Consider the following 18,811-nt stretch of genomic DNA (forward strand, 5'->3'; position numbering starts at 1 on the left):
GTGTAAACATAATAAAGCTCATTCTGATTCCTCTATCTATCTATCTATCTATCTATCTATCTATCTATCTATCTATCTATCTATCTATCTATCTATCTATCTATCTATCTATCTAGGTCCAGACCCGCCTACCACACCGTTCACTGATTGGCTTACATGAGCGCACGCGCCGTCGCTCTCTCTCCAGTCTCGTTGCTGAACAGATTGAGTACGACAAGACGCTGACGAACAAGAGGTGGAAGAAGACAACTGAAGCGCCTCGTCTTTATTATTTTAAAAAGATCCGTTAAGACAAATAATTTCGGTAAGAATATGCAAAGTACATCAATTCACACAACGTATTTCATGTAGCCATACACAACACTCGACATTTGCAAAAATGCAGTGGTTTTATACGCTTAATGGAAGGCAGGGTGACTGTGAGCTGCAAGCAAACGACATAGATTTGTTTAAACGCTAGCCAGGCATCTCTTCCTTTCCGTGCAGTGGGTGTTGTTTTCATATTTCCAAAACGTGCTGTGCTGATATGAAGTATTGAGAAAATAGCAGCGAGCTTTGTTCTGTTGTAGACGACATCAGTCCATTTGCGCTGGTAAATACAGACGGCGCCATTTTGTCATCTCTCTGGTTTTGAGGTTTGAATGGCTGATGACGCCATACCATGGATGTTATTGTTAAGCTCTATTTACCTAGATCATTTTACTTTTAAAAAAATAAAGAAATAAATCAAAGAGTGCTGTGTTTTCAAAGCTTTTATTGAACGGCATTTACATTCCTGTCTTTCTATTATGATTCTCTTTTATTTCAGTGTTTGTTCCAGCTAAAGCAAGCTGCAAACGTGCAAAATAGCTCTATTTGACACAATTTGCAATGTTTCTTGGATGAAGCTCATTTCATATTCGATGTTGTATCAAGTTTGTAGACACTTCGTCGTATTTCAGCATAAGCATAAAATTGTACTTTAAAAAAAAAAAAAAAAAAAGGTCGTTAATGGTGACATTGGAGTGTTTGATTTTACGTGGAAATTTGTGAGAAGTGTTGATGCAATGGAAATCTCCTAGTTAAGGTTTTTATGCAACGTTTTTAAAGTGCAATTAACAGCCCTCAACCTTGATGTCATACTTTAATTATTTGGTTGTTAGTAGTTATTACCTGTTTTTGGCCTACATGCATTCAGGTTTATGTTCACATGGTTATTGGTCTCTGATTATGTGACCTGGTTTCCACTATTGGTTTAAGTCTATTAACATTATATAACTTGTATTAACCTTTTTGAAGCAGAGCATTGGAGATTGTCGCTCATTTTGGTCTGAAGAAACTCAGTTTTATTCAACTAACCTAGTTTTTGTGATTTGGTGGTAGGTGAGCAAATTACTTATATTCCTACTTGAACAGTCAACCAAAAAATGAAAATTCTGTCATAATTTCTCACCCTAACACAAGACTTTCATTCATCTTCAAATCATTAAAATAAATGTGTTCAATTAAAGCAATCTTGTCAGAACACTTGGATTAAATTACTCTATAAAACTGGATTACTTTTATTATCCATTTTTATACTTTTTGAAGCATGGTTTGTTACATGCTTTCGCAGTATTTGGTTGCATCGACTTCCAAAGTATTGACAAAATTGATTAAAGAATAATGTATAAATATTTTATGGCTGCACAATGATTAATCGCGATTAATCATTTGCAAAATAAAAGTCTGTTTACGTAATATGAGTGTTGTGTATAATAATTTATTATATATATATATATATATATATATATATATATATATATATATATATATATATATATATATATATATATATATATATTATATACACGTGCACACACTCATATGTATATATTTAAGAAAAATTTTATATGTAAAATGTGTAAAATATATGTAATATAAAATTTATACATGCATATATTTCTTAAATTTATACATGTATTTATATATACATAATCATTACACACAGAACAGACATATATATTACATAAACAGACTTTTATTTTGCAAACAATTAATCGTTGTGCAGCCCTAGAGTAGATAATGACAAAATTTTCATTTTGGGGTAAACCATCCCTTTATGTGTCTTGGACTAAGTAGAGTGTAAATGTCACTTTTTTTGTAGTGATACTGAAGAAAGGCTTCTAAAGATTTACAGTGGTTGTACTGTTTTTAGTGTCTACCTGGCCTTTTTTTCTGATTTTCTGTATGTTTACAGGTTATCAATTTGCAGATTAGAAATACATGAGTTAGGATGAGACAAGCTAGATGTCTTTAGAGATGTTCTCTAATTAACTTTCTTACACATTGCTCACAAACCAACATATAACAGATTTTATCTTCACGTATGCAAGGTCACAATCTGTTTTTCTAGCTTAATATGCTACAAAATGTTTAGAAATGTTCCTGTATTTTGATGCTTTGCTGTTAAGTATGAATGTTTGCTGGGGTTCATGAAATACATGACATTCATGTTTTCTAAGACCAATTTTAATGTGTATGGCTTTTGCGAAGCAGCTGGCCAATTTCTGATGTGCACAAGTGGTGATTCAATTTATTGTTTTGCTGTACCAGAATGTTACTAAATGGGCTGGAAATGGCTGGATGGTTTTCTTGGAGACACGTATGTTTGTTCTAATGCTGTTTACATATATTTCCTTCCATTTATTCTTTTTATTACAGTCGAGAATTGATTTTAAATGATTGCCGTCAGGATTGGCTTGGGTATCCTGTGCATCTTGTAACGAAGCAGCACTTTTAATACAGGTAAGCATTTGAGGGATCCACTAAACTTAGAAATATTTGGTCAGCTTTATTTTTAATTATCTAAAAGAGAGAGAAAATATAAGAATTTAGAAATGTGGCTTCATGATTTTTGTTGTCTCGAGATATATATCATTGCTATACGGATTCTTTGTGAATGGTTGACTATCTACAATGCAATTCTCATTTCTACAGTGCTATTTATGTTTTGAGGGACATTTTGCTGGCTACAGTAAAATGTTTAAAAGCAAATTTAATTTTCCCACAGTTGTTAACCTGGAAATGTAAGGAGAATTTTACCTACCTCTGGAAAAGTTAAGGAAATAAAAATTTTAAAATCATGCAATACAAGCTTTTTCTGGTTCTGCTTAGCTCCTAAATAATTCATCAGCTAAGTTTTTTTTTTTTTTAAGTCAATCTCTAAGTGTATTTATTTTACAACTTTTAAAAGATTTTTAAAAATAATAAATCATAGGCAACTTGCAAAGCCATAAATTCATTGGTCAAAAGGTGTGGGAACCCTGTGGTCCACAATCTTCAAGCCAAGGACTGTGTAGAAGCTACACCAGTGGTTTTCAGTCCTTGACCAGGATATCCACAGCCACTGCTTTTTTATGTATCCTTTATTTGAAACACCTGACTCAGATCATTAGCTCATTAGGAGAAAGCTCAATGAACTGAACTGATTGTGTCAGATAATATAAAATGATATGTGTCAGATATAAATGTGCAGTGCTGTGGGTCCTCAGGACCAGGTTTAAAAACCACTGGGTTACATTTGCTTAATACAAAATAACAGTAATAGTGTTGTCAACCTTTTGTCATATTTGAAGATTGTGACTTCAATTCTCAGTTAAACTCAGGCAATTGGATTTATGTAGTGATCTGGGTATGTAGTGTTTCAAGATTAAGTGTTTTAAATGCATTTTGAAAATTGCTGTTGTTTGAAAAGTTTTGTTCAGCTGATTTCATTAGTCATGCTTTCTTATTTGATCTCATACTAAATTGTTGCATCCTATATAAAGTGAAATGCAGTATGCTAGTATGCTTTGGCTTTGACTCCAAAGCCATTAAACAGTGTGATGAGTTGAGAATCTTTGTTTCATACGGGCTTTGCTGTGATAATTCATGCGCTATTTATTCTGCTCTCATAATGTTTCTCACATAATCTTTGGTCTTGCTGTTAATTGTCTTCTTGTGGTTTGTATATTGGTTCTCTGTGTTATCTTTTTGCCTTTTATTATAGCCTGACAGTCGTTGCCTTCTTTCATCTACAGGTGTGTGTTGTTGCACCTCAGCATGGCTGTGGTCATCCGTTTGCAGGGTCTCCCCATTGTGGCTGGGACAATGGACATACGCCATTTCTTCTCTGGATTGACCATCCCGGATGGTGGTGTGCATATTGTAGGGGGTGAACACGGTGAGGCTTTTATCGTGTTCGCCACAGATGAAGATGCAAGGCTTGGAATGATGCGCACAGGGGGGTCGATCAAAGGTTCCAAGGTGTCTCTGTTACTGAGTAGCAAAACCGAAATGCAAAACATGATTGAGCTGAGCCGTAGGCGCTTTGAAACCGGCAGTGCCGAGGTTGCCACAGGAAATGGAAGTAGGCCGGGTCCACCAGTTAGTACTGGTGGAAGTGGAAGGGGCAACTTGGCAACCACAGCACAAGGTTTTAGTAACACAACTTCAACTACAGCCACCACAGCAGTGTCAACACATGAGCCTGTAAGCAACAAGACTGTCCCTACCTTTTCAACCACTACCATGGGGAACATGCCCCCAAACTTTAATAATTTTAGCAGCCCGAGTCTTAGTTTGGGATCCACAATGACAACGGCAATGTCATCCTTGAACTCTGTACCTCCCCCAATACCTCCCTTGCCCACCATGCCAACTCTACCACCAATGCCCCCAATACCAGTACCACCGCCAGTATCCACATTGCCACCGGTACCTGCTGTTAATCCACTAACATCAGTGCCTCCGGTCCCTCCCATTGCACACATGCCGCACCTGCCTGCACTTCCTCCATTCAATCCGGGTGTCCCTCCCCCAGTCGGCCCTGTAGCTGGTGGTTTAGCTGCCTCTGGTCCACTGTCTCTCGGAAATCACAATCCAATGTTCCTGAATCCCCTAAACCCTCTAAACCCCCTTAACCTCCACTCTCACTTGAAATCAGCAGCGACAAACCCCGATGAGTTTTACATTCATCTACACGGCCTTCCTTTTTCAGTCACTGAAAGTGAAGTCAGAGATTTCTTCCAGGGACTTGGGATTGAGTCTGTTCGTTTACTCAAAGACCACCTGGGTAGAAACAACGGCAGGGCATTGGTTAAGTTTTTCTCGCCTCAAGAGTCTTTTGAAGCTCTGAAAAGAAATGCTGGAATGATAGGCCAAAGATACGTTGAGGTTTCTCCAGCTACAGAGCGACAGTGGAGAGAGAGCGCAGGACAGTCTAAAGCAGGTGGTGACGCCGAACACAATCGCCATCATCGCAGAAACACCAATTCGCCACCACCCTCTGGCCGTGAGCGAGCCAGATCCCGATCTCCTCACAAACTAGAATTCTGTGTGTATTTGAAAGGACTCCCGTATGAAGCCGAAAACAAGCAGATCTTTGAGTTTTTCAAAAATCTTGACATTGTTGAAGATAGCATTTACATTGCGTACGGGCCCAATGGCAGGGCAACCGGTGAGGGATTTGTGGAGTTTAGGAATGAAGCTGACTATAAAGCTGCTCTCGGATGCCATATGCAGTACATGGGTAGTCGGTTTATTCAGGTGCATCCAATCACAAAGAAAAACATGTATGAAAAAATAGACACCATTCGCAAACGAATGCAGGGTTCCCAGGGCGATCAGAAGAATAGCTCGGGAGGAAAGAGTGCCAAGAATTGTGCTCACATAACCAATATTCCTTATAACGTGACAAAAAAAGATGTCCGTCTTTTTCTTGATGGCATTCAGTTGTTTGAGGAAAGTCTTAAGGTGCTAGTTGATGCAAATGGTAATGGTCTTGGCCAGGCTATTGTGCAGTTTAAGTCTGATGAGGATGCACTTAAAGCAGAGAGACTCCATAGGCAAAAATTAAATGGCAGGGATGCTTTCGTTCATTTGGTAACATTCGAGCAGATGAAGGAAGTTGAGAGAAATCCTCCTCCACAAGCAAAGAGAGGCCAGAAATCCCTAGGAAATTCCCATGCCCATGCCCATTCCCATGCACACGTTCAGCCCCAGGCCCAAGTTCCCCAAGTGCCTCATGCTTTTCCTGGAATGACAGGCGATGAGTTCAGTTTTCTGAGAAATGCTGTAGGGACCCTTGGAAATGGTCCCCCTTTTGTCAACCCGTTTGTTGCCCCAGGTAACGGACTGGCAGGTCCACCGCCTTTGCCGCCACTTGGTGCTGCTTTAGGTGACGTCTCACTAGGCATTCCACCGCCAATGGTTGGGGGACCTATGCCCGGTGCTGTTCTAGAGCACCCTGGTTTCAGACCCAGCGCACCTTCTGGCTTTGGTGCGCCAGAGCCTTTAAGGGGCATCCCATCGTTTGATAATGGATCTTCTCGTAAAGCAGTCGGCCAAAATCATGGAGGGAACCAAGGTCAGAGGCCAGCTTCTGAGAGTCTAAGAGGACCAACCAGTGGTCCAGGTAATTCACGGCCCACCATTGTCAAAATTCAAAACATGCCCTTTACTGTGACTGTTGATGAGATCATCGATTTCTTCTATGGCTATCAAGTGTTGCCTGGTTCTGTATGCTTGCAATTCAATGAGAAAGGTTTGCCCAATGGGGAAGCGATGGTTGCTTTTGATTCCCATGATGAAGCAATGGCTGCTGTAATGGACCTGAATGATAGGCCTATTGGTGCAAGGAAAGTTAAGATCACTTTGGGATGAAAACGATGACTTTGTCATTGCGAAGTATGTTTTCTTTTGACACGGTTTTCTGAAAATGAATCTGGATGTTTTTATGTACAGAAGAAGAAACTGACACGTATTAGTTTTTCTTTTCTTTTTTTCCTGGGCACATTATGTATCCAAGATTGTAGTGACATGAAGCATGACAATTGAAGAAAGACAATGTTTATTATAAATTCCTCTAAACAGCATTGTTTGAGACTTCAGGACAATGATTTTTTTAGTTCACATCTGCAGATCTGAAAAAGAGGCATCTTTATAGTGGTATTTTCAATAGAGCCTAATAGCATTGGAGGAGGTTAGTTCCTCATTGTTTGGTATCGCTGCTTAAGTTTTACACATCTGTATATGATCCATGCTGCATCTGCGCATGTCCTTCTGAGGTAAAAAAAAAAAACAACAAAACAAAACGTGCTGCCATGCATTGTGTGCTAAATACATGTCTACATTTCAGTTACAATGTTTGCTCTCTGCAAGTTTTTTTTCTGTCAATAAAATGCAAATGCAGTGTCTTTATCAATATGTTGCTGTCACATTGGATTGCTTTAAAAGCCTGATGTCAAACCAGTACTTCACTGTAAACAATAAGCGGGATGTGAAGCAAGTGCGGCATTGTAATATTATGTATATGAAAGCATTTTACTCTCTTTGCTCTCTTCACAATATGTTGCTGTGGTGTTTGATAGCTTCCTTTTTTGGATGTTTGGCTTTTTTTAAAGTGTTGCTGAAATCAGTTGTTATACTTAGTTTATTTTGACGTTCCAGCGCTTTTTCTCTTGTAAATACTTTCCAGCTGAACTATTTTGTCAATAAAATGCCATTCCTGAAATTATGACACTTAAAGGTATTGTATTCTCTCCTGTCTTTCTGTTTCTTTTAGTTCAAATATGAACAATAAAATGTTTTGCTGTGACTTCCTTGTTTCCCATATTGAACTGCATATTTATATTTTTAATATATTTTTTTTCCCCCCATCAAATGTCTTCTAAAGATGTGACTCTAGCTCTGATCTTTTGCTTGTCGTTTAAGACTCTTTCTAATATTGTAGCATTGACCTTTTCTCACAATGCTTTATCTAAAATATTTTGAATTTATTTATTTCATATTTTCTGCTACCATACATAAGCATCTCTGGTAAAAGCTTTATACTGTTTTGTTTTTTTTAGACTGAAAAAATATGTCAGGAAAATAAATGATCTAGTAGTTATTTTAGTTTGGATTCTGTTGAACTGCACAGCATAAATTTAGTGCGCTCTTATGCCTGAAGAATTACCCAAAACATCTCAATATTGTATGGATCAAAAACTTCAAAATATTCTGACCCAGTTGTGCCACAGATTGATTTTTAACAATGCAGTGTCTCTATATGAAACATTAAAGAGGAACACATTTTTGAATTCGGCTGTTTTTGAACGTTGTTCTGATATTATAAAAGTGCAAACTGCACTGGTGAGAAGCGCATGAAATCGTTTCATCGTTTTGGCTGTGGATTATGATGGCAAATGATGATATGCTGCATAAAAGATTTTTCAAGTAGCACGTGCTTGTCATTTCTCTCTAGCAACCGTTTTTTGTTTTCAAAGAATTCTGCACATTCTTGATGCATTTCTTTAAAGCAGGTCAAGTGGGATTGCTCTCAAACGCTGTTCTTTGATGCTTTGAATCTGCTTGCACTGGGCCTGTTCAGAAGCACACAAGTTCACGGTTATTTATGCAAGGTTTTTTATTTGGGTTGAGCTTTTGTACTTTTGGTGTTGTGAAATGCTTTAGAATTAAATTCATGATGAATTGAGTGCATTTCTGTCCGTTTCGCATTCTCGAGTGGTTCTCAAGCTTTGTGGACTGCATATTTTACGTTGTGCATTTTTTGACGCTGAGCCTTGATTCCTGATTAACATGTTAATGTTCAGGTAAGTTGTAATCATAGACATTGCTATAAACTACCTGTGAGCATTGGATTTTCTACCAGATTTATTAATTTTTGCTAATGTTTTTAAGGATGAATGCGTTGTGGGGGGGAAATATGGGGACCTTTTTTGCTTTATTTGAAGAGTCATCTTTGATTTGAGGAATAAAGTTATACATTGCCACTGTAATTCTGGAAAATGTTTAAAAAAAAAAATTGGTATGTAATTGAAATATTGTTTCTATAAGTTGTGTAGCTACACAACGTTATAATGTTGCTTGGTTGTGGTGATTGAATTGGTGAGATTGATGTTATAGGGATAGTTCCCACCAAAATGAAAATTCTGTCACTATTTACTCACCCTCAATTTGTTTTAAACCTGTATGAATTTCTTCTGCTGAACACAAAAGATATTTTGAAGAATATGGCGTAACAGTTGATGGACCGCATTGACTTCCATCCATAGTATGTGGGGAAAATACAATGGAAGTCAATGGGGCCCATCAACTGGTTACCAGCATTCTTCAAAATATCTTTTGTGTTCAGCAGAAGAAGAAAAAAAATCATACAGGTTTGGAACAACTTGAGGTGGGTAAATGATGACAGAATTTTCATTTTTGGGTGAACTATAGCTTTAAGACGTAACGCTTTTTTTATAGACATTAAAGGGTTAGTTCACCCAAAAATGAAAATTGTCTTTTTTTTTTTTTTGTTTATCTTAATTTGTGCTCCGAAGATGATGTTGATGAAATCTGATGGCTCAGTGAGGCCTCTACTGAAAGCAGAGCCATTCAAACTCTCAAGGTCCATAAAGGTACTAAAAACTTATGAGACAGTTCATGTGAGTTCAGTGGTTCTATCTTAAAGGGATAGTTCACCCAAAAATGAAAATTTGATGTTTATCTGCTTACCCCCAGGGCATCCAAGATGTAGGTGACTTTATTTCTTCAGTAGAACACAAATGATGATTTTTAACTCCAAACGTTGCCGTCTGTCAGCTGTATAATGCGTGTCAATGGGAACTCCATCTATAAGAGTCAAAAAAAAAAAACACGCACAGACAAATCCAAATTAAGCCCTGCGGCTCGTGACGACACTGATGTCCTAAGACACGAAACGAACAGTGGTTTTTATCATTTTTTTTTTTAACCTCCTAAAGCACCACTATGTTCAACTGCCCTCCACATCCGGTTGGTGAGGTCTGAACGTGCTCTGATGACGGAAGTGATCTCTCGCACTCATTGAAGCAAAGTGCGAGACATCTGTTCTGTCATCAGAACTTGTTTTTTGACCTCAATAACCGGATGCTGAACAGAGTTGGACATAGTGGTGTTTATTTAGAGGGAAAAAATGATATAAATACTGTTCGGTTTCTCACACAAACCGATCGTTTCGTGTCTTAGGACATCAATGTGTTGTCACGAGCCGCAGGGTTTAATTTGGATTTGTCTATGCGTGTTTTTTTTTACTCTTATAGATGGAGTTCCTATTGACATGCATTATACGGCTGACAGACGGCAACAGTTGGAGTTAAAATTCATCATTTGTGTTTTACTGAAGAAACAAAGTCACTTACATCTTGGATGCCCTGGGGGTAAGCAGATAAACATCAAATTTTCATTTTTGGGTGAACTATCCCTTTAATATTATAAAGCGACAAGAATATTTTTTTTTTTTGTGCGCCAAAAAACCAAAATAACGGCTTATGAACAATATCTATATGGGCCGATTTCAAAACGCTGCTTCATGAAGCTTCTGAGCTTTATGAATCTTTTGTTTCGAATCAGTGATTCAGATCTCCTATCAAACGGCTAAACTGTTGAAATCACGTGACTGGCGCTCGTAAAGCTCTGAAGCAGTGTTTTGAAATCGGCACATATAGATATTGTTAAAGTCTTTTTGTTTTTTCTTATCGCTTTATAATAAGATAGAACCACTGAACTCACATGAACTGTTTTAAACATGTTTTAATACCTTTATAGACCTTGAGAGTTTGAATGGCTTTGCTCTCAGTAGAGGCCTCACTGAGCCATCGGATTTCATCAACAATATCTTAATTTGTGTTCCGAAGATGAACGAAGGTCTTACGGGTGTAGAACGACATGAGGGTGAGTAATAAATGACATTATTTTCATTTTTGGGTGAACTAACCCTTTAAAGGACTATTATAGGTTGTATATTTTGATAGCACTGCAATATCAAGAAGGAAAGAAGTCCACTAATTTGTCACTCTTTAAGGATAGATTAGCCAACAATTACGGTACAACGGAGTAATATAGGAATTTCTTCTGTAGTGTTTGTTTGCTTTTTGTAAATTATTTGGCCCAGTTGTGGAATCTGTTACCATGGAGACAAAGCGGTCAAAGCAAGCACGCGCTGCCTCTGCTCTGTTTTTTTTAACCCAGTTGCTACGACAGGTTGCTCTTAAACCATTCGAGACTAGTTACTGTGCGGTGGAACTACAGATGAAGCTGAATGCGAAACAAATGTAAAGCTTCTGAATGACTGGTGCATTGTTGGGTGTACGTGAAAGTATTATGAACTCATGCAGACATGTTATTTATTCAGCTGTTATTACGCTGAAAGGCTATTATTTATAGATTAAGTGGGTAGTATTCGTTTCACGCGTGTTTTAATATAATTTTAAGTATGATGAGTATGAGTTCACGGCGTTTTATTGTTTGTAGATATAATGTCTGTGTAATGACTCAGTTCACGTTGGTTTCATGCACTGTGCTCTGTGCTGCTGCGGGCTTGGTGCTGTGATTGGCAGGCGCCTGACCAATCGCAGCGTAGTTCATCTTGGCGTTCTGACCAATAGCGTTGCACGTCCAGAGAGGAACTGAATGGCTCCGCCCTGCTCATTTTATATTACATGAACGTGTCAGGGTGTAGACGGTAGTAGTAAGCAGTTTTGGGACAGAGAACCTCCGAACACAATTTCTACAGTTTGAAAGTTGTTAAGGGTATGATATTTTCAGTTTCACGGTCGCATTTGCAAGCTCATCTTTTAGTAGCGGGATGTTTGTATTAGATTTGCAGTGCGCCATTAAGCAATGCAGAAATATAGTATTAATCGCGTTAACACATTTAAGGCGTGACTGTCTGAAAGTCTCAAATACTGACATTTAGGCCCTCGGACACAACATTTGCCACATTTGTTTGTTTTTTTTATATTTTGAAACGCATATTTTTGTACAACAGAGCTTGTGTGATTCGAAGATAATATACATTTTGTATTGCTTTTTATTACTGTGTATTATTTGGATCAAAATACATTCGTCCTTTGCGTTTCTTTCATCAAATTTCACTTCCTCGCGTGTGAACGATTCAGTTATGATTCATTGAAGCAGTTTCGATCGAGGCAAGAACTTTATACAATTTTATGTCTGTTGTGGTTTTTAGATGGCCGCTCAGTGTGTGTCGAAAGTCGAGCTCTCCATCTCTTGCAATAATCTTCTGGATAAAGATGTTGGATCCAAATCTGATCCACTGTGTGTTCTGCTGCAGAGTGTCGGCGATGACAAATGGACAGAGGTATATACTTTAACCCTCAAACAGCCGTTGTAACAAAAATTGCAATTAAATTTCCTTTTCTTTTTTTTTTTTATAAATAACATAACTGCTTCTGACACTCTGAAATGTATCACTGCAACAGTTTTGATGGTGAAAAATGTCACAGCTTGCTAAAGTCACACAACAAAGTCTCCCATTAACACTTTTGAAACGGTTAGAAATGTCTGTGATTTTTATTATTTAAAGTACTTGTAAATAATTGTAAATACACACACATATTAGAGGTGTAATGTACACATGTATACAGTTCAGTACAGCAGTGGGGGAGAAAACTAAAAATAAAATTGCTTCTATTTATTAAAAATACATGTATGTGGTGATTGCAGGTAGAACGCACAGAGAGAGTGAAGAATTGCCAGGACCCAGAGTTCTCCAGCAAACTTCACATTGACTACCACTTTGAGAAGGTGCAGAAACTAAAGTTTGGCGTCTATGACATTGACAACAAGTCCGTTGACCTCAATGATGATGACTACCTGGGAGGATTTGAATGCACCCTTGGTCAGGTATGTATTGCGAGGATAGTGAATCAGTGAAATGCTGTTTTGTGCTAGTTGCTGCAGAACAGTGCTAACAATTAGTGACAATTTACCTCATTAAAAATATAACATATGCATAATGGCTTTGTTTATGCACCAAACTTTGGAACAGATTGTATCAAGTAAGAAGATTACCAGACCCCTTCAGCTCAAGGCAGCAAAACCAGCTGGGAAAGGCACAATAACGGTATGTTCATAAACACAATGATGTTTCTAATATGGCAACGTTTGTAAAAGAACATGGGGATTTGTCACGTGAGGGTTTTAACATCTTCCTGATGAATGTTTTACTGGTATCGTAATTCAGTTAATTTTCATTTGTGTTATCTTTATTTGACAAAGAATTTAAGGCTTCACAAAATAATTTGTTTTATTTGATTAAATTACAAAAGCCTTCTGTTTGAGCATTGTAACATTTGCATATGTGAATTTATGCAAAGTTTGTCATTGATGCATACTATCATTTAGCTCTTCGTTTTTGTGAGCGTATCTTTTCACCATTCTACAACAGTTCTGCCATTCAGAAGGTTTCTTACATTTAGCAATGTTGTATATCTGGTTTGTACAGATTACAGCAGATGAAGTGAAGGACAACAGGGCTGTTGTGATGGAAGTGGAGGCCAAAAACCTGGATAAAAAGGTAGACATTATCATCCTCTGTACTTGCATCCTGTTGTAACCAATTATGATTTGTACTTCATCAGTTATTTTTGCAAAAGCAGTAAATGTTGAAATGTCACTGTTGGCTTACCACACAAAAAAATCATTGCCATATTCAGGGTAAAAGCCAGTTATGATACTAACTGTTTTGTATTATATGGAAGCTGCACTATTCACTTCTCTTTTTCAGGATATGTTTGGGAAGTCTGATCCATTTTTGGAGTTTTTCAAGCAAGATGAAGATGGGAAATGGCAGCTAGTTCACAGGACAGAGGTTTTTACCCACTTTCATGCACTCCATGAACCAAATATTAGTCTATTTGTGCATGCAAAACAATTCATGGGTAGTTGCATTTGTTTGCTGATGGGTGTGTTGTCTTTGATCTGTTACCGATAGGTCATCAAGAATAATTTGAATCCATCTTGGAAAAAGTTTACTGTCTCCTTGCATACATTCTGTGGTGGTGACCTGAACAAACCAATCAAGGTAACTACAAAGGGTTTTTATGCTCACTCAGATGTGCATTTGTCATGGTAACTTGTCAGAACTGTAGAAGACAGTTTCACTATGCAAAATAAAACATTATTTAATGTTAGAAACAAAGCCCCAATGTTGGGAGAATTTTTATCAGTTTTCAAACCGATGGGCCAGAGTGTTTATACCCATTTCCTAATAGGCCATTCCAGGATGACACAAGTTTTTAATATTGGGAGAAGATGCACCAACATGTTCTTTCTGTCAACACCCTTTATCCCTGAAGCATGTTTTTTATTAGATTGTACTAGTTTTAACCCTGTGAGGAAACCATTTTTAATCAGTTAACACTATTGAAAACAAATTAAAGTTAAACCAAATACAGTTTTAGGTTGTAAAAACCTGATACGGTTTTACCGTAAATCCATGAATCACCACGGAAATGGTCACAGATGCTGGCATGGTGTTATAAAACAAACAAACAAGCAAGCAAAATTGTTAGAGATAGTGTTCTACACATTTATTTTCAGGATAACAGGGAAAAGTGTCTCAAACCTAATGGGGAATAAAAAAAAGAACTTATCAAACAGGCACATTGTCTTGTCATAACAAACCATTAATTTGCATTTCGGCTTTTATTTCTATTTCTTGTAACATCACAAACGCTACCTTTCAAAAAGTTTGGGGTCTGTAAGATTTTTTTTATTATTATTATTATTATTTTATGTTTTTGAAAGAAGTCACTTTTGCTGCATTTAAAAAACAAACAAAAAAAAACACTGTAACAACATAACTGTGTCCTAACTAGACGCAACATTGCGACACGTCGTTTTTTTGTTTTCCATATTAATCAGAGTTTTTGTCTTAACCAGCCACAGCGGCGATACACAATGTTTTTATTTTAGAAGCCGTTGTAATTTCTGTAACGTCATGGCTGGAACAACATACAAAGCACCACAATGATAATCTCAAGTGCTGATTGTGTGCTTTATTTGATGTTAAAAGAATTTATTGTGAGAATTTAAAATATCGTATTGCTTGACCTTTATAGCTATACTAAAAATGGCAATGGATAATTGTATGTATTTTTAAAAATGTTAAAATTGTGTAATATTTATCATTTTATGTACTTATCCATTTTGTTGCAAATGCAGTGCACTTGCAGAGAGACACCGCCCACATGCTCTTCTGATTGGCTCTCATTTTTTTTTATTGATTTTGTCACATCCCTAGTAGTGTCGTTGGAATCTTTTTGCTTCGCTTCTGGTTAGGACATGGTGTAAATGACTTTAGTGATATTTTTGATCAATTTAATACAACCTTGCTCAATATCGGTATTTATTCCTTTAAAATAAAAAAACCTGTACAAAACCCTTTTTGGGAGGAAGCTATTAGATCAGAATAAAGAATGCATAGAATCATAAAAATATAATCATGTACCTGTTTTGAGGGGGCAAAGAGAGGGCATCAGCCAGCATTTCCAGTTGTCCTAGTCCTTAGACTAAAGCTTTGTCTAATTGCTAGGTAACTTGTTACGATAAGGATGAAGACACAAGCTCAGACATGATAGGAGAGTTCACCTGCACCGCCGCTAAACTAATGGAGGCTAAAGACAATGCGGTGAGCAGGACGCATGTCTGTTAATCCTCTCTAAACATCTTTCTCTTTCTGTCTGTCTATCTGTCTGTCTGTCTGTCCGTGGCTTTTTGTTTTAGGTTCATTGTTTTGATTATGATAGCGATGGCTCTCATGATCTCATTGGTGTGTTTCAAACTAATGTGTCAGATCTGCAGAAAGCAGTTCATGGCTCCCCGGTGAGACTCCACCTTCACTGCGCCAGGCTTTCTTGTTGTACTTGTTAACAGTAGAACATTTCCTCTTTTTTTCACATAAATTTCTATTCTATTCACTTCCATAATTTCTGAGAGTTTTATTATAGGGCATAAGTGAAAGTTTTCTTTTTTTTTTTAGGTTGAGTTTGACTGCATTCATCCAGAGAAGCAAAAGAAGAAAAAGAGTTATAAGAACTCTGGGGTCGTCAGGATTAAGTCTTGCAAGGTTCGAAGAAACTTCATCTACTTCACGTGAAAATTGCAGAATTCTTTACAATAATTTACAGTAATTCTTCTCCTCACTGTCTTTCAGCTTGAGACCCAGTATTCATTTCTGGATTATGTGATGGGAGGTTGCCAAATTAACTTTACGGTAAGATCAGTCACGGCACGATATTTGCTTCCATTTTCTGCATTTGTTTACATGCTGATGTAATGAATGAATAATGCAGAACATCAAATTTGAGGCTGTATAGTTTAAGCTCTAAAATGGCGGTGAAAATCATTGGGTTTTAGGTGGGCATTGACTTCACTGGCTCTAATGGAGACCCCCGCTCCCCTGATTCGCTTCACTATCTCAGCCCTAATGGTGTGAACCAGTATCTGTCAGCCATCTGGTCCGTTGGCCAGGTAGTCCAAGACTATGACACGTAAGAGCTTGATTTTGTTCATAGACTTACCACCAGACTAGTGTCATAGGGAAAGTATAGAAATATAAAAGTTGTTTGAAAATGTATACACTACCATTCAAAGATTTACCATTCAATACTTTTATTCAGCAAAGATGCATTAAATTGATCAAAAGTGACAGTAAGGACATTTATAATGTTAAAAGACTTAATTAAGCTATTAAATATTAATTTTTAACATTGATAATGTTTCTTGAATGTAAATCAGCATATTAGAGTGAACACTGAAGACTGGTATAATGATTGCTCAGAATTCAGCTTTGTGTCACAGTAATAAATTAAATTCTAATATATATTAAAATAAAAATAAGCTTATAAGTTGTAATATTTCCCCAATAGTTTTCCTGAATTTTTGATCAAAAACATTTAGCCTTGGTGAGCGTAAGAGACTTTTTTGAACCAGTACATGGGAGTCCTTATATCTACAATATATTTGTTCTATTCCCTTGTAGTGATAAACTTTTCCCAGCCTTTGGATTTGGTGCTCAAGTGCCTCCAAACTTCCAGGTTAGACATTATAGGTGTCCTCGATACTTATTCATTATTAATTATCCTAATTTAAATTTACAAAAGTGTCTTTTTACAATTTCTTAGGTATCCCATGAGTTCCCATTGAACTTCAACCCCAATAGCCCATATTGCCAAGGTAGGAGTCCCAGTGTTTACATTAAATTTACAAATTTACATTCAAAATTTCAGTTACGTAACTGTCTGACTTTAAAGATATTCTAGTATGTTTGTCACATGTGCTGATGTTTTATACCATGCAGGAGTGCAAGGTATTGTGGACGCCTACCGTGTGGCTTTGCCTCAAGTCCGTCTCTATGGACCTACCAACTTCTCCCCCATTATAAATCATGTGGCCCGAATTGCAGCCGGAGCTGCCCAGCAACCGAATGCAGCTGTGAGTAACACCAACACATACCTTTTATTGTAGTGCAATTACTCATCCAACCCAGGATGTGGTTTGATGAGTACTCATGCATATTTGATCTGTGGTCTTCCATGGTGTTTTCACTCCAGTAGCACTATGTATGTCTAACATCTTTCTCTCTCTCTCTCAAATAGCAATACTTTGTGCTGTTGATCATCACTGATGGGGAGATCACTGATCTCGACCAGACCAGGCAGTCCATCGTGAACAGCTCCAAACTTCCCATGTCCATCATCATTGTGGGTGTGGGTGAGGCAGACTTTAAGGCCATGGAGTTTCTTGATGGGGACAACGGAGTTCTCAAATCTGTGACCGGAGAGCCGGCGGTCAGAGATATCGTGCAGTTCGTGCCCTTCAAGCAGTTTGCCAGTGTAAGAGCCACTTTAAATTTTAATAGAAATGACATGCTGGTTAGAAGTTCTTAAATTCATATCCAGTGTTTTCTGTAGTTACATCTCTGTCAATGTCAAATGTAACTTTCTCTTATTTAAACTTCTCCCTAGGCTCCTAAAGAAGCGCTGGCTCAGAGTGTTCTAGCTGAAGTGCCAAATCAGCTGGTGTCATACTTTAAAATGAGAAATCTGGCTCCTGTCAACCCCCCTACACCGATCAAGTAGACACGTTTGCACTGGAGACTGAATCATAGGTATCTAAATGAAAGTTAGGCGTTAAGTATATGGATCACCACTAGAGGGAACCGCAGCTCTGTTAAGGAAAGCATTATGGACTCTTACGAAAGACCACATGTATTCCATTTGTATTGTCCCTTTTTTTATACATTATGCATTTTCAGTCCTTCATAGATTTCTTTTATCTTCGTAGATTCCTCATATTATTCTTTTCCAACTGAAATAGTTTATAAAAATATTCCTTTTTACAGATATATTTTTCTGTATTGTTGCATATATATTTTTTTTATTATAATTGTTTATTGATACAGGTGCCTTGATTTCCTTAAGCCAAGATTTGAAAACACTTTTAGGATTTTCGCTGCTTTTTGATGCCAATATATGCGATGTCAATCAGGAATGCTGGTTTATGTAATTAACTGCACTTTCTGCGCTATTGTAGTTATCAGAGCAAAGTGAATCACTAAACTCATTCAGCCACTATGCTGCAATACATAATCATGCTGTCATAATAGAGATGATTAGTAGTTAGAACCGTACCAAAGAAATCACTGCATGTCTTTCTATTCGAATTCAAGTAGAATTGAATTTAAAAAGTGCTGGTATAAAGGCATTATGTAGACTTTGAGACCATAGAACTGCCTTATCAGTTGTGTTTTTTTTTTTTTTAAAAAGTTGTAGTTAGTGCCAAATATCATTTTAAAGATTCATTTGGAATGACTGAAGTTGTGGCAATTTGATTTATCTAATACAAATGTTTGCACCTTAATCGCACAGTAAAGTTAATCTGCACTTCTACATTAGAGCTATTGAATTTAGTCATATGTATGCTTGCTCTTGCCACATAAAGCCTTATGGGACCGTTATCTTGTTTTAAATTTTTTCTA

General features: G+C 37.2%; 2 protein-coding genes across 6 annotated transcripts in view; both read left to right on the top strand.

Annotated features, from left to right (window-relative positions):
• The first annotated feature begins 163 nt into the window (after positions 1–163).
• cpne1 (copine I) overlaps positions 164–18,811 on the top strand; it is an 18,847-nt gene continuing 199 nt past the window's right edge. Inside the window, exons 1-17 of one of the 4 annotated variants that reach the window (XM_048173278.1) lie at positions 250–304; positions 2,683–2,766; positions 11,996–12,127; positions 12,493–12,672; positions 12,818–12,892; positions 13,274–13,345; positions 13,556–13,639; positions 13,763–13,852; positions 15,556–15,654; positions 15,812–15,898; positions 15,986–16,045; positions 16,189–16,322; positions 16,814–16,868; positions 16,956–17,007; positions 17,132–17,265; positions 17,430–17,666; positions 17,799–18,811. The exon at positions 17,799–18,811 is cut by the window's right edge and continues 199 nt beyond it. In XM_048173278.1, the coding sequence (XP_048029235.1) occupies positions 11,996–12,127; positions 12,493–12,672; positions 12,818–12,892; positions 13,274–13,345; positions 13,556–13,639; positions 13,763–13,852; positions 15,556–15,654; positions 15,812–15,898; positions 15,986–16,045; positions 16,189–16,322; positions 16,814–16,868; positions 16,956–17,007; positions 17,132–17,265; positions 17,430–17,666; positions 17,799–17,912 (1,605 nt within the window). In that variant the 5' untranslated portion in view covers positions 250–304; positions 2,683–2,766 and the 3' untranslated portion in view covers positions 17,913–18,811. Of the gene's footprint in view, positions 305–2,682; positions 2,767–11,415; positions 11,557–11,995; positions 12,128–12,492; positions 12,673–12,817; positions 12,893–13,273; positions 13,346–13,555; positions 13,640–13,762; positions 13,853–15,364; positions 15,461–15,555; positions 15,655–15,811; positions 15,899–15,985; positions 16,046–16,188; positions 16,323–16,813; positions 16,869–16,955; positions 17,008–17,131; positions 17,266–17,429; positions 17,667–17,798 lie in introns of those variants that run through there. The other 3 variants (XM_048173280.1, XM_048173276.1, XM_048173277.1) reach the window with 3 other exon arrangements.
• rbm12 (RNA binding motif protein 12) lies at positions 247–7,597 on the top strand. 2 transcript variants are annotated; one of them, XM_048173275.1, is made up of 4 exons: positions 247–304; positions 2,683–2,766; positions 3,032–3,652; positions 4,041–7,597. In XM_048173275.1, exon 4 carries the CDS (start codon positions 4,063–4,065, stop codon positions 6,661–6,663), a length of 2,601 nt encoding a protein of 866 aa, XP_048029232.1. In that variant the 5' UTR covers positions 247–304; positions 2,683–2,766; positions 3,032–3,652; positions 4,041–4,062; the 3' UTR covers positions 6,664–7,597. The 2 variants fall into 2 exon arrangements, with proteins under 2 accessions (XP_048029232.1, XP_048029231.1); XM_048173274.1 differs by lacking the exon at positions 3,032–3,652.

Source organism: Megalobrama amblycephala, linkage group LG21 (assembly GCF_018812025.1).
Source record: "Megalobrama amblycephala isolate DHTTF-2021 linkage group LG21, ASM1881202v1, whole genome shotgun sequence".
In the NCBI taxonomy this organism is placed as follows: Eukaryota; Metazoa; Chordata; class Actinopteri; order Cypriniformes; family Xenocyprididae; genus Megalobrama; species Megalobrama amblycephala.

Excerpts from the sequence above, each read along its gene's own strand:
- rbm12 (XM_048173275.1), top strand. The coding sequence starts at position 4,063 with ATGGCTGTGGTCATCCGTTTGCAGGGTCTCCCCATTGTGGCTGGGACA.